Genomic DNA, 16,258 nt, shown 5'->3' with positions numbered 1-16,258 from the left:
TACAAGCGTGTTAATAGTGAAAAAGAAAACAAAAGAGAGTTACAAAAAAAAGAAAACAAAAGAGAGTTACAAAAAAAGAAACAGTTTCTGCTTTAAATTAATCCCACAAGGACTAGACAGTGACGTCACGGTTCCGGAAAAAAGTTCAAAGCTTCAAGGCGGCATTTAAACGGGATTAACTTAATGAAACCACCCTACCAACATGCTTAGACTTTCTGTTTTATTTCGTTTATGTTCATTTAAATTCTGTTGTTTTCTAAAGCTACCTGAATGGTGGCCTGACCTTAATAAAATCACCCAGGAGGAAGTCACGTGATCAATGACGAGCTTTCCGGAAGTGTATCTATTTACCAAATATGTTCTCTGGCAGAAACATCTATGGTTAGATTGTGGAAAACCACAACAGTGGCTTTCTTTTTCAGGGGAAATTACTAATCCACTGAGCTAAATAGCAGCTCAGTTAGAGCTAAATACATGGATTTCGCAATAAGTTTCTCTTATATCTTTGTGCTATTAGCTGAATGTATGCCTTCCATCCCTTTCCCTTATATAAAACAATATAACTAAGCTCTTTGCAGTTTATCTTCATATTTTTGCCTTTTTGGTTGTAAATGACCCCATCTCTGTATTTTTTCTTTATTAATAAACAAAATACAACATTTGTCCAACTTACTTTAGAATTTGCTTTAGATAATTAATTAATACTTTATAAATCCCCAAATGGAAATAAGGTGTGATTGTAAATTATATTATGGGATTTCTGGAACAAGCTGGACTAGATGTTGATAGCGGAGCAAGATCTGTTGCAGCCGCTTCTGATGCGATCAACCATTAAATAACCCTTATTAGAGGTTGTTGTTGATAAGAGCCATTTCAGCCATGTCTAAAACCCCAAGTTTCACTTTCTGTTAACCTACTTTATACTTTTTATCTACTTTATTTGCAGCCTACCATCTTAAAAAAAACAACTGCGTTTTAAAGCTTTATTTCGAGTTAATTCCACATGTTTCAGTCCCACGGAATTAATGTGGTGTTTAAAAACAACTCAGCTAACACGATGTGAGATTTTTTTCTAGGAGGGGTTGTTTGATATGAGCTTATCTGACGATTAAATATTTTTATTTTTTTTTTTACAATAGATGAAGAACTATTTAAATTATGTTTTGATTACACATACGTAGATTAACTAACTCTGCAGGTAAAAAAGGAATGACCTTAGGGTTGGGATTAGAATTCATTTGGTGATAACAACCTATTGAGTATGGAAGCCTGGAAGTCTTCTTTTCGGTGTCCGAATTAAACAGTTGGGCGATATGGGATCCAACATGCTCGGCTCCGTCTCTTCGAAGTCGTAATTGATCGAGTCAGTGTCGCTGCTGCTGTCTAGCAGTTCAGTGATAATTCCTGCCTTCCTGAAAGTCCAGGAATCGGCGGCTGCTTACCGTAGTTGCAATATTTAAGGCGCACCGGATTATAAGGCGCACTGTCGGCTTTTGAGATAGTGCGGAAAATACGGTATGCAAAAGAGAAAAGAAGGAAAGCTGCTAGAATGGCCCAGCCAATCATCTGATCTGAATCCAATTGAATACCGTATCAGAATTCACAGACTAGGCCCAAAGAAACTACAAGATTTAAAAGCTGCTTGTGAAAAATTAGCCAAAATCCCACCTGACTGATGCATGCCACTGAGTTCTCCATACAGGAGGCATTTTGAACATGAGCATCACAGCAGTTGTGTGGAGGGGATGTGTAAAGATTTAAAATGTAGGGGAAAAAGGTAAGAAAGCTTTAACATGATGTTCTTCAGGTGTGATTTCTTTTTAAGTCTTCTTTAGTCGCTTCATTAGTAGATCTCGGTACATTTGGATAAAACTGATGCTTTATCTTTCTATCAGCTTATTGGGATCAACTGAGATGCTGGTGAAGTTACACCAACCATGAGGCGGTCAGCTGTGAACTAGATATAGAGTCAGGGCATTTCTGGACTTTGTTTGCTTTCTGATTCCCTTGCTTATAGTTTTAACTGTGTTTATTGTAGTTTATGAACATTTATATTATTCTGGATACACATATGTCTAAGTTTTACTATGAGTAAATACAGTAAACAAGATTAAATAGTTGAATTCCTCTCCTGGAACCGGGGTTAGTGGTTTAACTGAAGTAACTTTAGAGAGATTGAACATTAGATCATTGTCAAATTGAGGCGGAATGAATTTTTTTCTAGATAGAAATTTGTTCTATATAAAGGAGTTAAAGGAGATTCTCTACAGACCAATAAAGTCACTATAAGCTGTAAATGATGGAGGGAAAAGCCACATGTGGCTGTAAATGGCACTTAGCCACTCCTCCCTTAGCCAATGCCCCCCCCCCCCACCACACCACCACCCTGCATATGTTTATGTTTATTCATTTAGCAGATGCTTTTATCCAAAGCGACTTACAAACTGGACACAATGTTACATTTATAGTCAATATGAAATAAATGCTTCCGACTTGTCTTGAAGCTGTCATTCCCAACAAAGGCTTCTTTTTTTTTTTTTTTTTTTTTTTTTTTTTTACAAATAATTAAATTGTTATCAGTGAGCATGTTTGATACTTTCTGCCTCTGGTATTTCTCATTATACACATATAGCTTCAATCCGGAGCCTGTTTGTTTTGGTATCTTTCCATGTATAGATTACTTGGATTGTCACCAACTCCATTTTAGAAAGAACTGCTGTCCCACCCTGAGTACAAAGCACTACTTTTTAGTACCGGTAGTTCTACTCCTTCTACTCCTTTCTTCACTACTCAGAGTTTTCCATGACAGACAGTAACTCGGCATCTCATCAACTCTGAATTTAGCATAAACTATAAGAATCCCCTGGACCATAGAACTGAGAATCACCATGGCAACATCAGAACAGAAGCCTCTAACAGCTCAGTTTGTGGCCACACCCACAGGCCATAGGGGATAAAAAGGAAAGGTGGCCTCCTTTCCTGATTGGTTCCTATGCCTTGGGGGTGGGACCACAGACTGAGCTGTTAAAGGGCCAGGTTAAAATTGGCTTATATATATATATATATATATATATATATATATATATATATATATATATATATATATATATATATATATATATATATATATATATTCAGATATGAGATATAGATTTAGATGAAAGTGTAAGATTTAGAAATAGAACATTCATTTATAGATATAGGATGTAGGATAGATGTAAAAAAAATTATAGATAGAAAAATTAGACATAGATTCAGTTTGCCACTAAAGTCAGAGCAAAGCATGTGATTTCAAGAAAGTTTGTTAAACAACAGAACATTTTTTTATATTAATAATATTATTTTAATAATATTAAAAATATTTTTGCTATTTTTTTTAATTATGTTCCCATTTAACTTCTGTCTGTGCATTGAATGTGATTTTGTGCAACATAACTAAATATGTGGTTCCCAAAATATTTCAGAAAATAGATAAAATAAGTGTTGCAGGTCATCTTCACATTATTTTTTTAGGGCTATCTGAAATATTAAAATATGATACCTTTATTAAAGTTTATTTTAAGATGAGATATTTCTTTTAAAAAGAAAAAGACATTTCATCATGCCTTCCAGATGGAGATATCTTCAGGGAATTTGGGGTCCAGCCATAAAGAACTTGTTTCCAATATTTCCTCATGCAGAGGTCAGCTAAAAATTAGGAAATACCCAGAGTTACTCTTAACAACCCTGCTACTGATCAGGGTTATTTCACAGAGTAATTATTCTCCTGGTTTTACCCAGGATGATGGCTTCCCAGCTCTCTGTAACAGAAAAGCTAAGGTATGCAGAAATTTACCCTAGAACTGCTTTGTGAAATAAGGACCAGATAAAACGTTATGCCAATAAATGTTTTTCTTTTGCTCCATATTCATGCTCTTACATAGCTATGCTTAGGTTTGTAGCCATTCTATTTTCTTTTCTGTTTTAGTTGCATAATACAGCGGAAGTTGGTTATTGATTGCCTAACCTTTATTTTGTTTTTAAACAAGGATGGTCTAATGATTAGTTTCCATGGCTGCATGTATACACTGGTAATTTGATGACTTATCTATGGTAATAAGCTTAATGTCTTTAGGGTCGAAAAGCCCTCTTGCTGTCACTCTAATTTATAGATCCCTCCACAGATTCTCTATCAGATTCTTATCTGGATTCTGGCTCCAAAATGGTCATGTTACTTCACGGTCGAAAAAGCCTTCTGGTAAATGTTTTAAATGATATTTTAACCAGAATGTGCCATGGGTATTGAACTTATTTGGTGTTAATTATATGTGTCCCATCAGGTGAAAGGGATTTGATCAGAAATACAGCTTTTAGTGTTGATCTGCTCATCGTTTATGAAAGATAAATAAAACACAGATCCTTTTTGTAACATGTGACCTTTAATCCTTCTGATGAAGAACAAACTAGCTGAATATATCACCCAGCTCTTGGGAGAGAAAAAAAAAGCACATTCATCTTAAAAGTGGAACTTAATCAGCCTGAGCATTTCCTGTTTCATAACATTTGCTGAAATATGCAGCTTCACATTTGTTGCATACTTTCTTCTCCTCCCCCACAGTGTGCAGTGCAGGTGTTGGTCAGCGATCATTGGCTAATTCTCCTCTGTTTGGGGAAGTGACACGGCATCCTCTCGTCACCTCTGACCTCTCGCTATTGCCTGCGTAGGCGGGTGACTGCTTCCTCAGACAGGTTTCCTCTGAGCCGAAAGGCCGCAGAGCAGACGAAGTCAACGGTTTCTACCCGAGCCGCAGAGCGTGCTGACAGGAGACAGCCTTCGTTTTTGCCTGCATGCATTACGGAAAGCATGTTATGCCTCAAACAGTTCAGTTTATGACGAGGCACAAACAGGCTCTGTTTATGACTAAATACTAAAAGTAGCTTAATAAGATTATGGGTTACTAAACACATATGTACTTTGAAGAACAACAATAAACCTTACTTTACAGATATGCAATCATTTTTCAACTGCATCTAATATTTTTGACAGACAAACAGAAAACAATATTTGCTTCGATATTAGAAATGCAGTTTCTGACATTTGCTTCTGTAATGATAAAGAAGCATAAACTTCAAAATTCAGGAAGTTGATCACAGATAGCGCCTATAAGTGTCCCGCTTAACTGTTAAACATTTACATCCTTATCTGTGCCCTATATGATCAGTCAGAAGAACTTCATTAGTCCTCTTGTTTTACCGTAGACGGTTAAATTCATGTGTAGCTGTTTGTTTTCAAAAGATATCCCAGGTTCCAGGAAATGTTCCTATCCCAGGAGAATGACCTTTGGTGATAAACAGAGGTGCTTTCTTAGATGTTTTGAATAAGAATCTACCAAAAAAAAGCACATTATTAAAAAAAAAGAGAATTTTACAAAGCATATGAACTAAAAAAAAAACATTTTCCTGTCATAATTAAAGAAAATTTCATAATTTAGATGATTCATTTCAAGCAGGGGTGCACCGATTGCAGGTTTTTGGCCGATAATCGATCTTTAGAGAGCCAGTCATGCAGATTCTGAGTTTAACTGATACTAATTTTTCTCATAAATGACACTGTCAGTTTTTATAAGATATATATATATATATATATATATAAAATTGGTTTGAAAAGATCGCTTTCACGTCCAAGTACCGGCCGATCACTGATCTCCCAAAATCAATCGGCGCACCCCTAATCTCAAGGATAAAACGTGGGGGACTTGTAGGCCTTTCAAACAATAAATAAATAATAAAAATTAATTTCATGACAAATTTAAATGAGCTGAATAATTGAAAGTTATATGATTGCTTGTTTTCCTCGTGTTTCTTTCTACTTAAAGTCTTGTGTGCCGATTTCCAACCAACGTTTCATTAGCGTAGCGAGTGTAGCATGAGTGGCTGAGAAGCAGTGATGCAAAGAAATGCTGATATTTGGAAAAACAGTTGGAATTGGTTTGAACATTTTGGATGCACACCAAGTGATAATATTATTATTCATTGCAATTTTTTCTGCGGTAATCCGAGAAAATATTCCTATTGGTACTGGCCTAGTTACTCATGTCAAATAGACAGCATCTATCGGTTTCAAACATCATTTCCCACAACTAGGGCAGAAACGTTAATCGGGATTAATCGATTAATGACATAAGCGGTTAATCGTTAAATGGAGAATACAGACCAAAACAAGCCTTTTGCTGACAGAGGAACCCACTTAGAGAAGTAATTATACCAAAATAAAGTTTAAAAAAAATTAACAAAAGAATATTCAAATGTTTTAAGATTTAAGATACAAAAAAAACCTTTTTCGTCTGTCACTGTGTTCTATCCAGAACTCCACCAGTGGAAAAGTTGTAGTTTCACCTGATTTCATTCTGTAAAAACTTTACTTTAAGAAACCTTTTGCTATTTGATTATTAATAATTTCATTGAAAAAATAATCGACTGATTAAACGATAAGGATAATAATCGTTAGTTGCAGCCCTACCCACAATGCACTGCTTTTTTAATGTTTTTTTCCTATTGCAGCCCATCAGTGCTACGGTACTTAAGAAACTGCCCACTGCTGAAATCATGTGACATGGTGTTTTATCTATTTGTGGCATTTCTGTTTTTTACAATTAAAACTTAAATATTTGATAATGATGCTTGAACTCATATTCATTTATTTCTTTGTTATTCATTATTTAAACTCATTTAGATTGGTACTATAAGACACATAACAGCTATCTTCTTCATGAGTAGTTTTTATTCATTATTCCTGACAAAATAATTTCACAACTTGACAAATCTAAGTGGCTCATGATGCATTTGATTTATTCTGGAAGAGAACTTTCATTTACCACTTAAAGCATTGCGTGGCTTTTAGTATCACCTCATCGGTTTCACCGTATTTGATCACTGTACAAACACTAACGATGGAGATCCACTGGACGTCTCCTCATCTTTCAAAAAATCTCATCAACTCATCAGATTTGCAAGAAAAAAAGAAAAAAAAACTACAGAAAAGGTAAACATTTCTGGTTACAATACATGATAAAAACTCTAATAGTCCTTGAACCTTTTTCAAATACTTAAAACAAAACACTATTTTCTTGAAATCAGATGTGACTCTCTTGAACGCACATTACTTCTTTCAGTATAAAGGTTTATTTCAAGAACTCTTACTTTCTAGAACTTACAGGAACTATAGTGGCCCCAGAACCTGCATTAAAGTTACCTTTGGGGACAAAGTAATACTAGGAGCAGATCTGGGACTGGGAGGTCAAATTACTGAAACTTAAAGAAGACTTTGATTATTTTTTAGAAGAAATTTATGGATTTCTCTACCCCAAACCCATCAGTGTCCTTCCAGAAAATAAAGGCACATTTTTAGGACCTGAGAGGATCCGTAGAAAATATTACTGACTAAAACTGAAAGACTTCTTTCATATTAATCACAGTTTACATATATATACTTTGAGGAGTTAATTGGCAGCTTTCAGTGATCTAGCTTTTTTATTAGGTGACATGAAACCTGGTGAGTTCTGAATCTTTCAAGTTATTTTCCAAAACGTACTTTCAGGAACAACATTTAGGAAAGATGACTGTTCTGATTAATAGTCTTGCAATCTGGTACTTGGTTAGTAGATGCTGGTACTTTATATTTACTGAAAGTCCCTTAAAGAAACCTTTCCAAAAGGTGTGGTCAGGAATCAAAAAGTATTGAGATCCTCTGTAGAAATTAAACTAACAAATAAAAAAGGATAATTGTTAGTGTTGCACCGATAGCGATACCAGTATTGGATGGAGCGCCGTTCCCGCACTAGAATGGTGGCATCGGTATCGGCGAGTACCAACAAATAGGGCACCGATACCATTTTGAGAGCTAAAAAGTTTATTCAACTATTGTCATCCATTCCAGGAAGGCAATAAAAGTTCTACTGGAACTTGTAAAGCCATGATGGCAATTATTTTACATCCAGGTAGTATGCATTTCTTCAAATATACACACACATCCATTTCAAACAGATGGTATCGGTATCAGTATCAGCCAATACCAGGTATCGGTATCGGGGCCAAAAAATCAGCACAACACTAATAATTATTAAGCATATTTACGTCTTTAAATACATTAAAACTTGGATATAGACAACAGAAATAGAAATAGACATAAACACAAATCAGATTCTCATACTTACCCCAATGTGTAACAGAAAAGAGGGCATTAATAGGGGTCTGAATGAGCTCTATTTATATATTTTCTCTCCTAAAAATTATTAAATATGAATTATAGACAGTGTAACAGTGATTTTATGTGTAAAATACCAGGTTACACTGGAAAAAATCGAAATCTAGATGAGTAATTATTTCCTAAATTAAGTGCATTTGTCCCTTGATAGAGGAGGTAAAAGTGAAATTTTTCCAATGGAACAAGACAGTTTACACTTAAAATTAGAAAACACAATTGCGTTGTCTTATTTAAAGTTCATATTATCTAATTATCTTATTTCAAGAGAAAGAAATACTCATTCAATTGGCAAACTATCTCATTTATCTACTCAAATTAAGGGTAAATATACTTAATTTCAGGAACTTTTTACTTATTTCTAGATCGTTTTTCCAGTGTATGGATCATTTAAAGAATTTTAAGGGAAGTTTCTGCAGAACTTTATGGAAAGTTAATGTTCAGGTGGGGTTTAGAATGAAAAATCATAAGTTCTGAGAAATCATTGATAAAAGTCTGAAAGTAATCTGTAAGTTCCAAAAGAGTATGTCCTTAAACCTAGAAAGTAACACTTAAGATCCGGGATGTAAATGATTCCTGCTCTTTTTAAAAAAAATCAAAAAACGTCCCTACACTGGAAAAAAATCGAAATCTAGATAAGTCATTTTTTCTTAAAATAAGTGTATTTGTTCTTGGATCGAGGAGGTAAAAGAGACATTTTGCCAGTGGAACAAGATAATTTACATTTAAAATAAGAAAACACAATTGCATTGTCCTTTTTCAAGTGCATTTTATCTAATTATCTTATACTAAGAGTAAAAATACTCATTCCATTGGCAAACTATCTCATTTACCCTCTCAAGTTTAGGGTAAATACCGGTACACTTAATTTAGGAAATTTTTACTTATTTCTAGATGTTTTTCCAGTGTGAAATACGACTAAAAGCTTTTTGCTGCGCAAACATTAGCGTTTTTTTTGCTTCAATCTGCTTCAATCTTAAGGTTAACACTGGCTAACATTCAGGAGGAACAACGGTTCAGAAAGCTCTGCTTTTACAGGAAATCAAAGCAAAAAAAAAAAAAAAGGCTAAAATACTTGTCGGCTCTCAGTGCTGGCCAAACAGTTTCTAATAATTGTCTCAGGTTTTCAGCAAGCGCGGTAGTTCAGTCCTCTGCTCATCCATTCGCCCCCCCTGCACTTTAAGGAGGAGGGAGAAGAAGTCTTCATCATCCATGGGGCCAGGAGCCCTGCTGCGCTGGTCCTCCAGCCTGCCCTGAGCCTGGGGGTCACAGCAAAGGGAGGAGTCAGAAAACAGCAGCACTGGTCATTAAATAAAACATTTTTTAAAAATCTCACTTGTGTTGTCAGGATCATATCATATAAATCCTCTTTCGGAGCAGGCGCCGGTTCTGGTTTTTTCATTAAAGACAGCTGCTTTAAGCTGCCTCTGAAACTTCTGGACTTTGTCTTTGGAGGCAGAGAAATGCCCAGCTGAGCCCTCTGGTCATCCAGCCGGCGGGCCTGTGCCGTGGCAACCAGGTCAAAAAACTCTTCCTTCTGCAGTGAAGTCATTGAGGAAAAGACAACTGGGAAGCAAAGAGAGAGGAAAGATTCAGCAGGTATTTCATGTTTAACTTTCAGAAGCATAAAGGCTATGCAACCACAATAAGCTTTCATTATTCCCCGTTAAAATGAGTCAGAGTGGTGTCATGGAAACAGCTGCTCAAGTTTCATCAGTGTCAGTTGAACCTCATGATGAACGCACCTCTGTTAGCCGGTTTCCTGGTGTTGGGTTCTGAGTGGCACCTCCTTCTCCTCATCCCACCCTCCAGACTGAAGGAACATCGCTGGTCGTTGAGCCGCCGGCCCTCCTGCAGGGTGCAGAGCAGCTCGAACAGGGAGTCTGGGAAGTCGGGGGTTAACCTGTGAGCCTGAGAAGAGGCGGGGAGAAAGACAAAGAGAGGAGATGTTCTTTTTGTTTTTTTTTCTCCCTGAGTTGTGCAGAGTGTTTGTTGGCACAGCAGAAGAATTCACTCCACTCCTACGTAATCCCACATGATGTGTAACAAAATAAATCAGACGATTTTCCACAACGAGCGTGTCTGTGTGTGTTTCGCTCGACCTGAGCGTGGTTGGTTTATAGTCAGTAACCTCATGAATATAACTTCATGAACAGAGCAGTTCACTCACCTTTTTTGCATCTTCATTTTCTTGTTTTTCCCCTTCAGGTTTTTGCTTATTTTCCATATTCTCTTCCTTTTCCTCATCAACTTTTGTCACCTCTTCACTTCCATATTTCTCTGAGTTTAGTCCATCATCTGTGTTCATTTCATTCTCTGCTCTGTGCTGCTGCTCTAAAGGCTCCGTGTTGCTCTGTGGCTCCTCCAGCTTTAGCTCCTCTGAATGCATTTCACCACACTCTGCAGCTTCATTATGCTCGTCCTCCCCCAAGTGTTCCTCTTTCTTTTCGAGAGCCGAGTCTCTGCCACAGCTTTGCAAAATGGCATCTGAGCTGCTTGTCGCCTCCCCTGTGGTTGTGTCTTCATCTTCGGTGATGATAAGGGGCTCCAGCAGCTCCTCTTCTGAAAACCCAACTTTAGTCTCTGAGCAGTCCATTATTGTCTTTGTCAAACTCTGACAGGGAGATAAACAAAACAAACTTACTTACAGACAAAAAAAAGCTTCTTTTGTGGTTCTTACAGTCGGCACAGAGTTCATATAGTGTTAACTGACAGGTGTTTACTGACTGTTTTTCAGCTCCCTTGTTTCTCTCTAGCTAAGAAATGTTGTAAACCAGTCCAGCAGGTTCTTGTTTTTCTTAACAAACTATAGAAAATACATTTTCACAACAATGTGTGACGTGGTTGGAAAAAAAGATTAATCTAAACTAGTTAGACATTAAAAAAAATAAAGACTGCTTCTTTTTAAGGTGTTGTTTACTTGATATTTTCAATTAAAGGTTACCTTTACTACTAAGTTAAATTAAGTCTTACCTTTCTCTTTTATGTCTTTATCTCCTCACAGTATCATCTTGTGAAGTAACAAGAGATAAGGTATAGCATCTTTCGGTCGCTTGTCTTGTCAATATCTTTATGTAGGTAAAAAAAAAAAGAGCCTGCTGTGAAGAGCTTCACATACCAGCGTAAGAAGATCTCCCCCTCTGTGTCTGGATTGCAACCTTCTGCCTCTCAGCTCTATTCTTCCTGTTCCTCTCGTCACAACCCACCCCTATTTACATGCCCCACATTTGCTTTGTCTGATGGTCATGATAAAAGTCTGTCAAAAAAAAAAGAAAAATGAATTAAATTAGTCCTGTCTTGCACATGTTTTAGTCCAGATGTGCTCTGAGGTGGAGGTGTCTACAATCTGATCTTAAACGGTGAGCATGCTGAGCAGCTGTGGGCAGCTCTCTGCTCAAACTGCTGTGCATTTGAATATGTCAGGCCCCAGAGCAACAAGTTGAAACGCGCTCAACTCCTCTGCATTTCACTGTTGTGGTTTTGGCGCACATCCTGTTGACTTGAAGCTAAAAATGAGAAGTAGAAAAAGGAGCTGTCAAAGAGAGGTTATTGTTTCACAAAGGGCAAATTAGGCTTCATTTGTTTACTGGGTTTGATCTTTTGTTTAACAAGAAACCGTGTGGTTTCCATGTTACTGCGTCTGGTTCTGTTTTTTTTTTTTTTTTTTTTTTTTTTTTTTAACTTTCTTAGTCATTCTTCTACTCAGCTATACTGACACCAACACTTCTGCTTTATGAAACTTGCTGCTGTGGTCTCGTTTGACCCAGATGATTTTCTCCACCAGTGGAGATAAAATGCTGCACTAGTGGCACATCTGTCACATGCTAGGCTGTGCCGTATGGAGCTCTCTAAGTGCCAGGAAGCAAAATAACAACAGAGGTCAATGAACTCAATGAGAGCTCACAGCAAAATTCCCCCAAAACAGTTCTAATTAGGACCCAAGCTGATTCCTGGATTTTAAATATATACTTTCAGATATTTATCTTTAATAAATCCATTCTAATATTACTCATGGTTTTTATGTTGTTTTTTTTTTGTTTTTTTTTAGCCATCCAACTTGAAGAATTTTTAGATACTAAGGAAAAAGGAAAGTTCATTCATGAATAAGCTCTGGGGCTTAGCTGGGGACGGAGCGACCAAACCCGACCCGGTGACGGAATGCTTCGAGTTGGTCATTCCGTCCCCCGCTGGCTCCCTCCCCCCGTCCGCCGGAATTCCCGGACCAGCCCCCAATCTGACCATTTCAAACTGCATTACTATATTTATCATGGTTAAAGGGAGCACAGTTTTTTTAAAACTTATTTAAGATAACATTTGGTTAGCATTAGCTAATGATGTTATGAGATGGGGGGAGGGAGCAAGGTGTGATTCATTTAGGGGAGGGGCCAAAATTGATGACATCCGAATCCGCGCTACGGGGATACCACGCGATCGCTTCAGGAAGTGGTTCAGAAACGCAATAACTCCGACAGGCATTTAAACAGCCTCAGTATTCAGTCAACATGTGGGAGTTTGTAGGAGAGCTGCTATCAGTTGATAGAGTTTGGATAGATTCTAAGAATAGATTGATGGTAAAAACAACCAAAACTATTTTGGTGAGATTAAACAATGTAATGATCAAAATCTGAGCAAGCCGCTGGACATAGTTGTAACTTTAGTGTTAAGTACTATTGCTGTCTGTTGAGTAGTAATTAGTGTTGTTGGCGTCAGCTATAAAAAACTGACTTTAAATCCTGAGGTACATGGTTTGAGACCTACTTTAAACTTTTGAAAGTTGCGATTATACCTAAGTATTTTGGCTAATGAGACTAATTTTTATTGGTTTGCACTAGTAAAAATATAAAGTGGGTAAAAACACTGCTAAATTAGATGGGTTGGTTCAACCAAAAGATTGTTTGAACACAATTTCCAACCCAATTAAAACAAAAAACCGTGGAAAAACTATTTTGTTTGAATAAAAACACCTTTCATTTTCCCATCATCACCCAATTTGTACAAGCACTTTCAATGTCTGCTTGAGCTTATTTCAGCAAAATGGCAGAAAAACTGTGTACCTCAAATGATTGTTTTCTTCTCAGACATTTTACACAAAAAAACTTACAAAAGATTGTCTTATACACATCAATCATTAACAATTTAATAGACAACTGCAAAAAAAGTTACAATTATTACTAACTGTAGTTCTGCACTCCACCAGTAGGTGGTGACATGTTTACATGACGCTTCATGAACTGTGGGGATCGTTGAAGCAATTTGGCCAAACGGTTCATTGCGTCATGAAGCTTCATCTCACCATCACTATCATTAGCCAACATTTAACTTACTGTTCAGAAGAAGCAATGTCCATGTGGCTTTTGAGCCCCTTCATTTCTTTAAATTGGCAGCAAAAATGTCACCTTCTTTTCCATCTTCTCCATCTTTTTTGTTTTTTTTCCTTCATTCTCTGAAATTTATCTCCAAAAAGAAGCCATTTCTCAGCTCTATCACAAGCTTCAAGGATCTGGCAACTCCTGAAATCTGTCTCATGTGACCTTAACCTAACTTTCCTATTGGTGCAGAATACTTTCATGTCAAGGTTGGTATTATAAGTAGAAGTAGTGATGGGTCCAGCAACACCGATGCATCGGCGCATGCGTGGAGCCCATAGATCAAAACACTGTATCGGTGCACGTGTCATTTCAGGAAATTCATGTGACTGATACAGGAGTTGTTTCTAACTGACTGACTCACTAAGCTTTGTTTGAAAACGTATCTGTCAACATGATGCATCAGCAAAAAAAAAAAAAAGACTCATCTTTTGTGGTTTGTCATTAGAATTATCAAGAATTTTGGAGCAGCCTTAAAGGTTGCGTTTTCATTTTAATTTACAGTTCACAAGATCATCCAGTCAGATTGATTGAAAGTTTTCTATCTAAGGAAAACCAGTTGATTGCATCGACTCATTGACTGTTCAGCAATCCCTCACACTAAGCATGCTTGTAGTGACAGTGGAGAGGAAAAACTCCCTTTTATTTATTTATTTTTTTCTAACAGTGTCCTGTCTGGCGATGTGGCAATAAGAATACTTGTCTTGATGCCAAAAAAGAGAGCCCGAAAGATTTTGCTTTGACAAGTGGAGCAGTACGACGATCGCCGGAAAACTTCCTTTTAACAGGAAGAAAACCTCCAGCAGAACCAGGCTCAGTGTGAGCGGCCATCTGCTGAGGCCGACTGGGGTTCAAGGAGACAGAAGCAGAGATACAAAAAGCAACTGTAAAAGTTGCTTATCATTCAACTTGTCTGAATTGATCTAAATTTCAAATAGACTCTTAGTTTATTTACTGTTTTTACTGTACTTATGGTTTTAAGAATATTATTTAAAATCCTACTCCACAAGGATCCTCATTCACATTTTCCCCTAAATTTTTCCTTTTATGATATACGTTTACATTATTTAGTCACTGCATCTAAAAATATCAAAAATATTTTCAATTTAAACATAGATGTGAAACGATACAATGTAACCTACAATAACTTTAATGATATTATTGTACTAGGTCATCGAATCAATTCAGTTTAGTCTGTCCAATAAGCTGCCTGTAGTGTCTTTAAATGACCAGCAGGTGTCAGTATCCTGAACAATTCACAGCTGTGTCCTTTAAGAGTTGGACAAATATATGCTGTAATAGTGTGTGGATGTAAAGTTCTGATCCTGTGTAAATTAGAAAATGTACACAATTAATCACAACTGTGTCACACAAGTATGAGGGTTGCCGCCTAGTGAGTGGTTAGAGAGGATTTGTTACTAGTTTCCAACAGTCTACCTTTTCAATTTGAAACATAGAATACCATGCTGGCTCCCTGAGCAATAACCTTAGACCCATAAGGCTACCCAGGTATGGCCAAAAACTTCTCACCGCCTCATATACATTTGAAAATAAAATAAAAAACTTTAAAAAGGAGGCCCCCAGAACATGTTTTATTCATTTGCGGGAAAATTCCTCTCAGATAAGGCAGACAGGCTTTACCAAATATCTCCTAATTCGGGCCTTTTATAAATGACATGTTTTGGCTTTCCATGCCCCTCCTAAGGGTCGCGCCCCCAAAAACAGTAGCCGTGACAACCAGATTCAATGTTCACAAAAAAATAGCCCAGAAGCACTAAATAATATCTTAGCTTTAACAATGGGCTGCTACAGGCTGCACTTTCCCCTTATGACATCATAAGGGGAATGATTTTTTCAAACAGACCATTTTGAGCACAGGTTAGCTAAGAGGTGGAAAAAGGCATTGATAGAGGAGGAAGGGTTTTTAATTTTTTCATTTGTGAACCTTATACACAGGCCTCAGGACAAATATGACAGAAAATGTTTATAAAGTGAATTCTGCATAATATGGGACCTTTAAAGCTGGGCATACGTGTACTGCATACGTATACTGCACGACGCAGGTCGCACGAGGAAGCTGAAACTCGGCCCGATCGAAATATTCTCGCATGACTAGAGAATCGCCCTGAATAGGGCAAAAAATCGTATAGTGTTTGCCCGGCTTTAGGGATGGTTTGAATGAAGATGAAAAATTTCATTGGAATTTATAGTTACAATGGAAAAAAACAGATTATAATCAATTTTATCAAATTCAAATTTTACAGCAATTACATGTCAATATGAATTGACATGTAATTGGTATTTTCCAAAGGTCTAGTTTTATAAAACTAAGGAAATCTATAACAGAAACAGATTTTGATGTATTTTCAATCATTTTGGAAACTAAGTCATTTTAATTTCCTTTATTATTTTTTTTCTGGTGGGGTCTTTCCTCAGTATTGTGTCATTTATGTTTTCTTTTATTGCACTCATAAAATAATCTTGTTTATTGTTAAAACAAATATTTTCCCTAAACTAAATAAAAATGTTTCCTCTTCATGTATTTATTCCACCTGGCACCCTTTGGGCCCCATACAATCCTCTGCCTTGCACCTCTAGCTGCCAGCCGCTAGGGGGCTTTGCTCCGTGATGCCTCGGTAGTGCTGTGTTCGGC

The 16,258-nt window shown here is 36.9% G+C and overlaps 1 protein-coding gene across 2 annotated transcripts; it reads right to left on the bottom strand.

Moving 5' to 3' along the window:
• Positions 1–9,188: 9,188 nt before the first annotated feature.
• Positions 9,189–11,645, bottom strand: LOC119774757 (G-protein-signaling modulator 2). Of its 2 annotated transcripts, none has more exons than XM_038272423.1 (5): positions 11,358–11,645; positions 10,410–10,853; positions 9,985–10,150; positions 9,576–9,805; positions 9,189–9,498 (listed from the first exon to the last, which is right to left on the bottom strand). In XM_038272423.1, exons 2-5 carry the CDS (start codon positions 10,833–10,835, stop codon positions 9,358–9,360), a joined length of 963 nt encoding a protein of 320 aa, XP_038128351.1. In that variant the 5' UTR covers positions 10,836–10,853; positions 11,358–11,645; the 3' UTR covers positions 9,189–9,357. The 2 variants fall into 2 exon arrangements, with proteins under 2 accessions (XP_038128351.1, XP_038128349.1); XM_038272421.1 differs by having other exon boundaries at positions 11,213–11,643.
• Between the last annotated feature and the right edge of the window lie 4,613 nt (positions 11,646–16,258).

The sequence above is a fragment of the Cyprinodon tularosa genome, unplaced genomic scaffold (assembly GCF_016077235.1).
Source record: "Cyprinodon tularosa strain WSP-4 unplaced genomic scaffold, ASM1607723v1 ctg83, whole genome shotgun sequence".
NCBI classification, from domain to species: domain Eukaryota; kingdom Metazoa; phylum Chordata; class Actinopteri; order Cyprinodontiformes; family Cyprinodontidae; genus Cyprinodon; species Cyprinodon tularosa.
This window is presented reverse-complemented; position numbering and strand designations above follow the sequence as displayed.

Bases quoted from the DNA above. Each gene is read 5' to 3' on its own strand.
- LOC119774757 (XM_038272423.1), bottom strand. From the start codon at position 10,835: ATGGACTGCTCAGAGACTAAAGTTGGGTTTTCAGAAGAGGAGCTGCTG. The intron at 9,806-9,984 runs GTGCGTTCATCA...TTTGCTTCCCAG, and splicing joins CAGGAAACCGGCTAACAGAG to TTGTCTTTTCCTCAATGACT. The intron at 9,499-9,575 runs GTGAGATTTTTA...TGTGACCCCCAG, and splicing joins ATATGATCCTGACAACACAA to GCTCAGGGCAGGCTGGAGGA.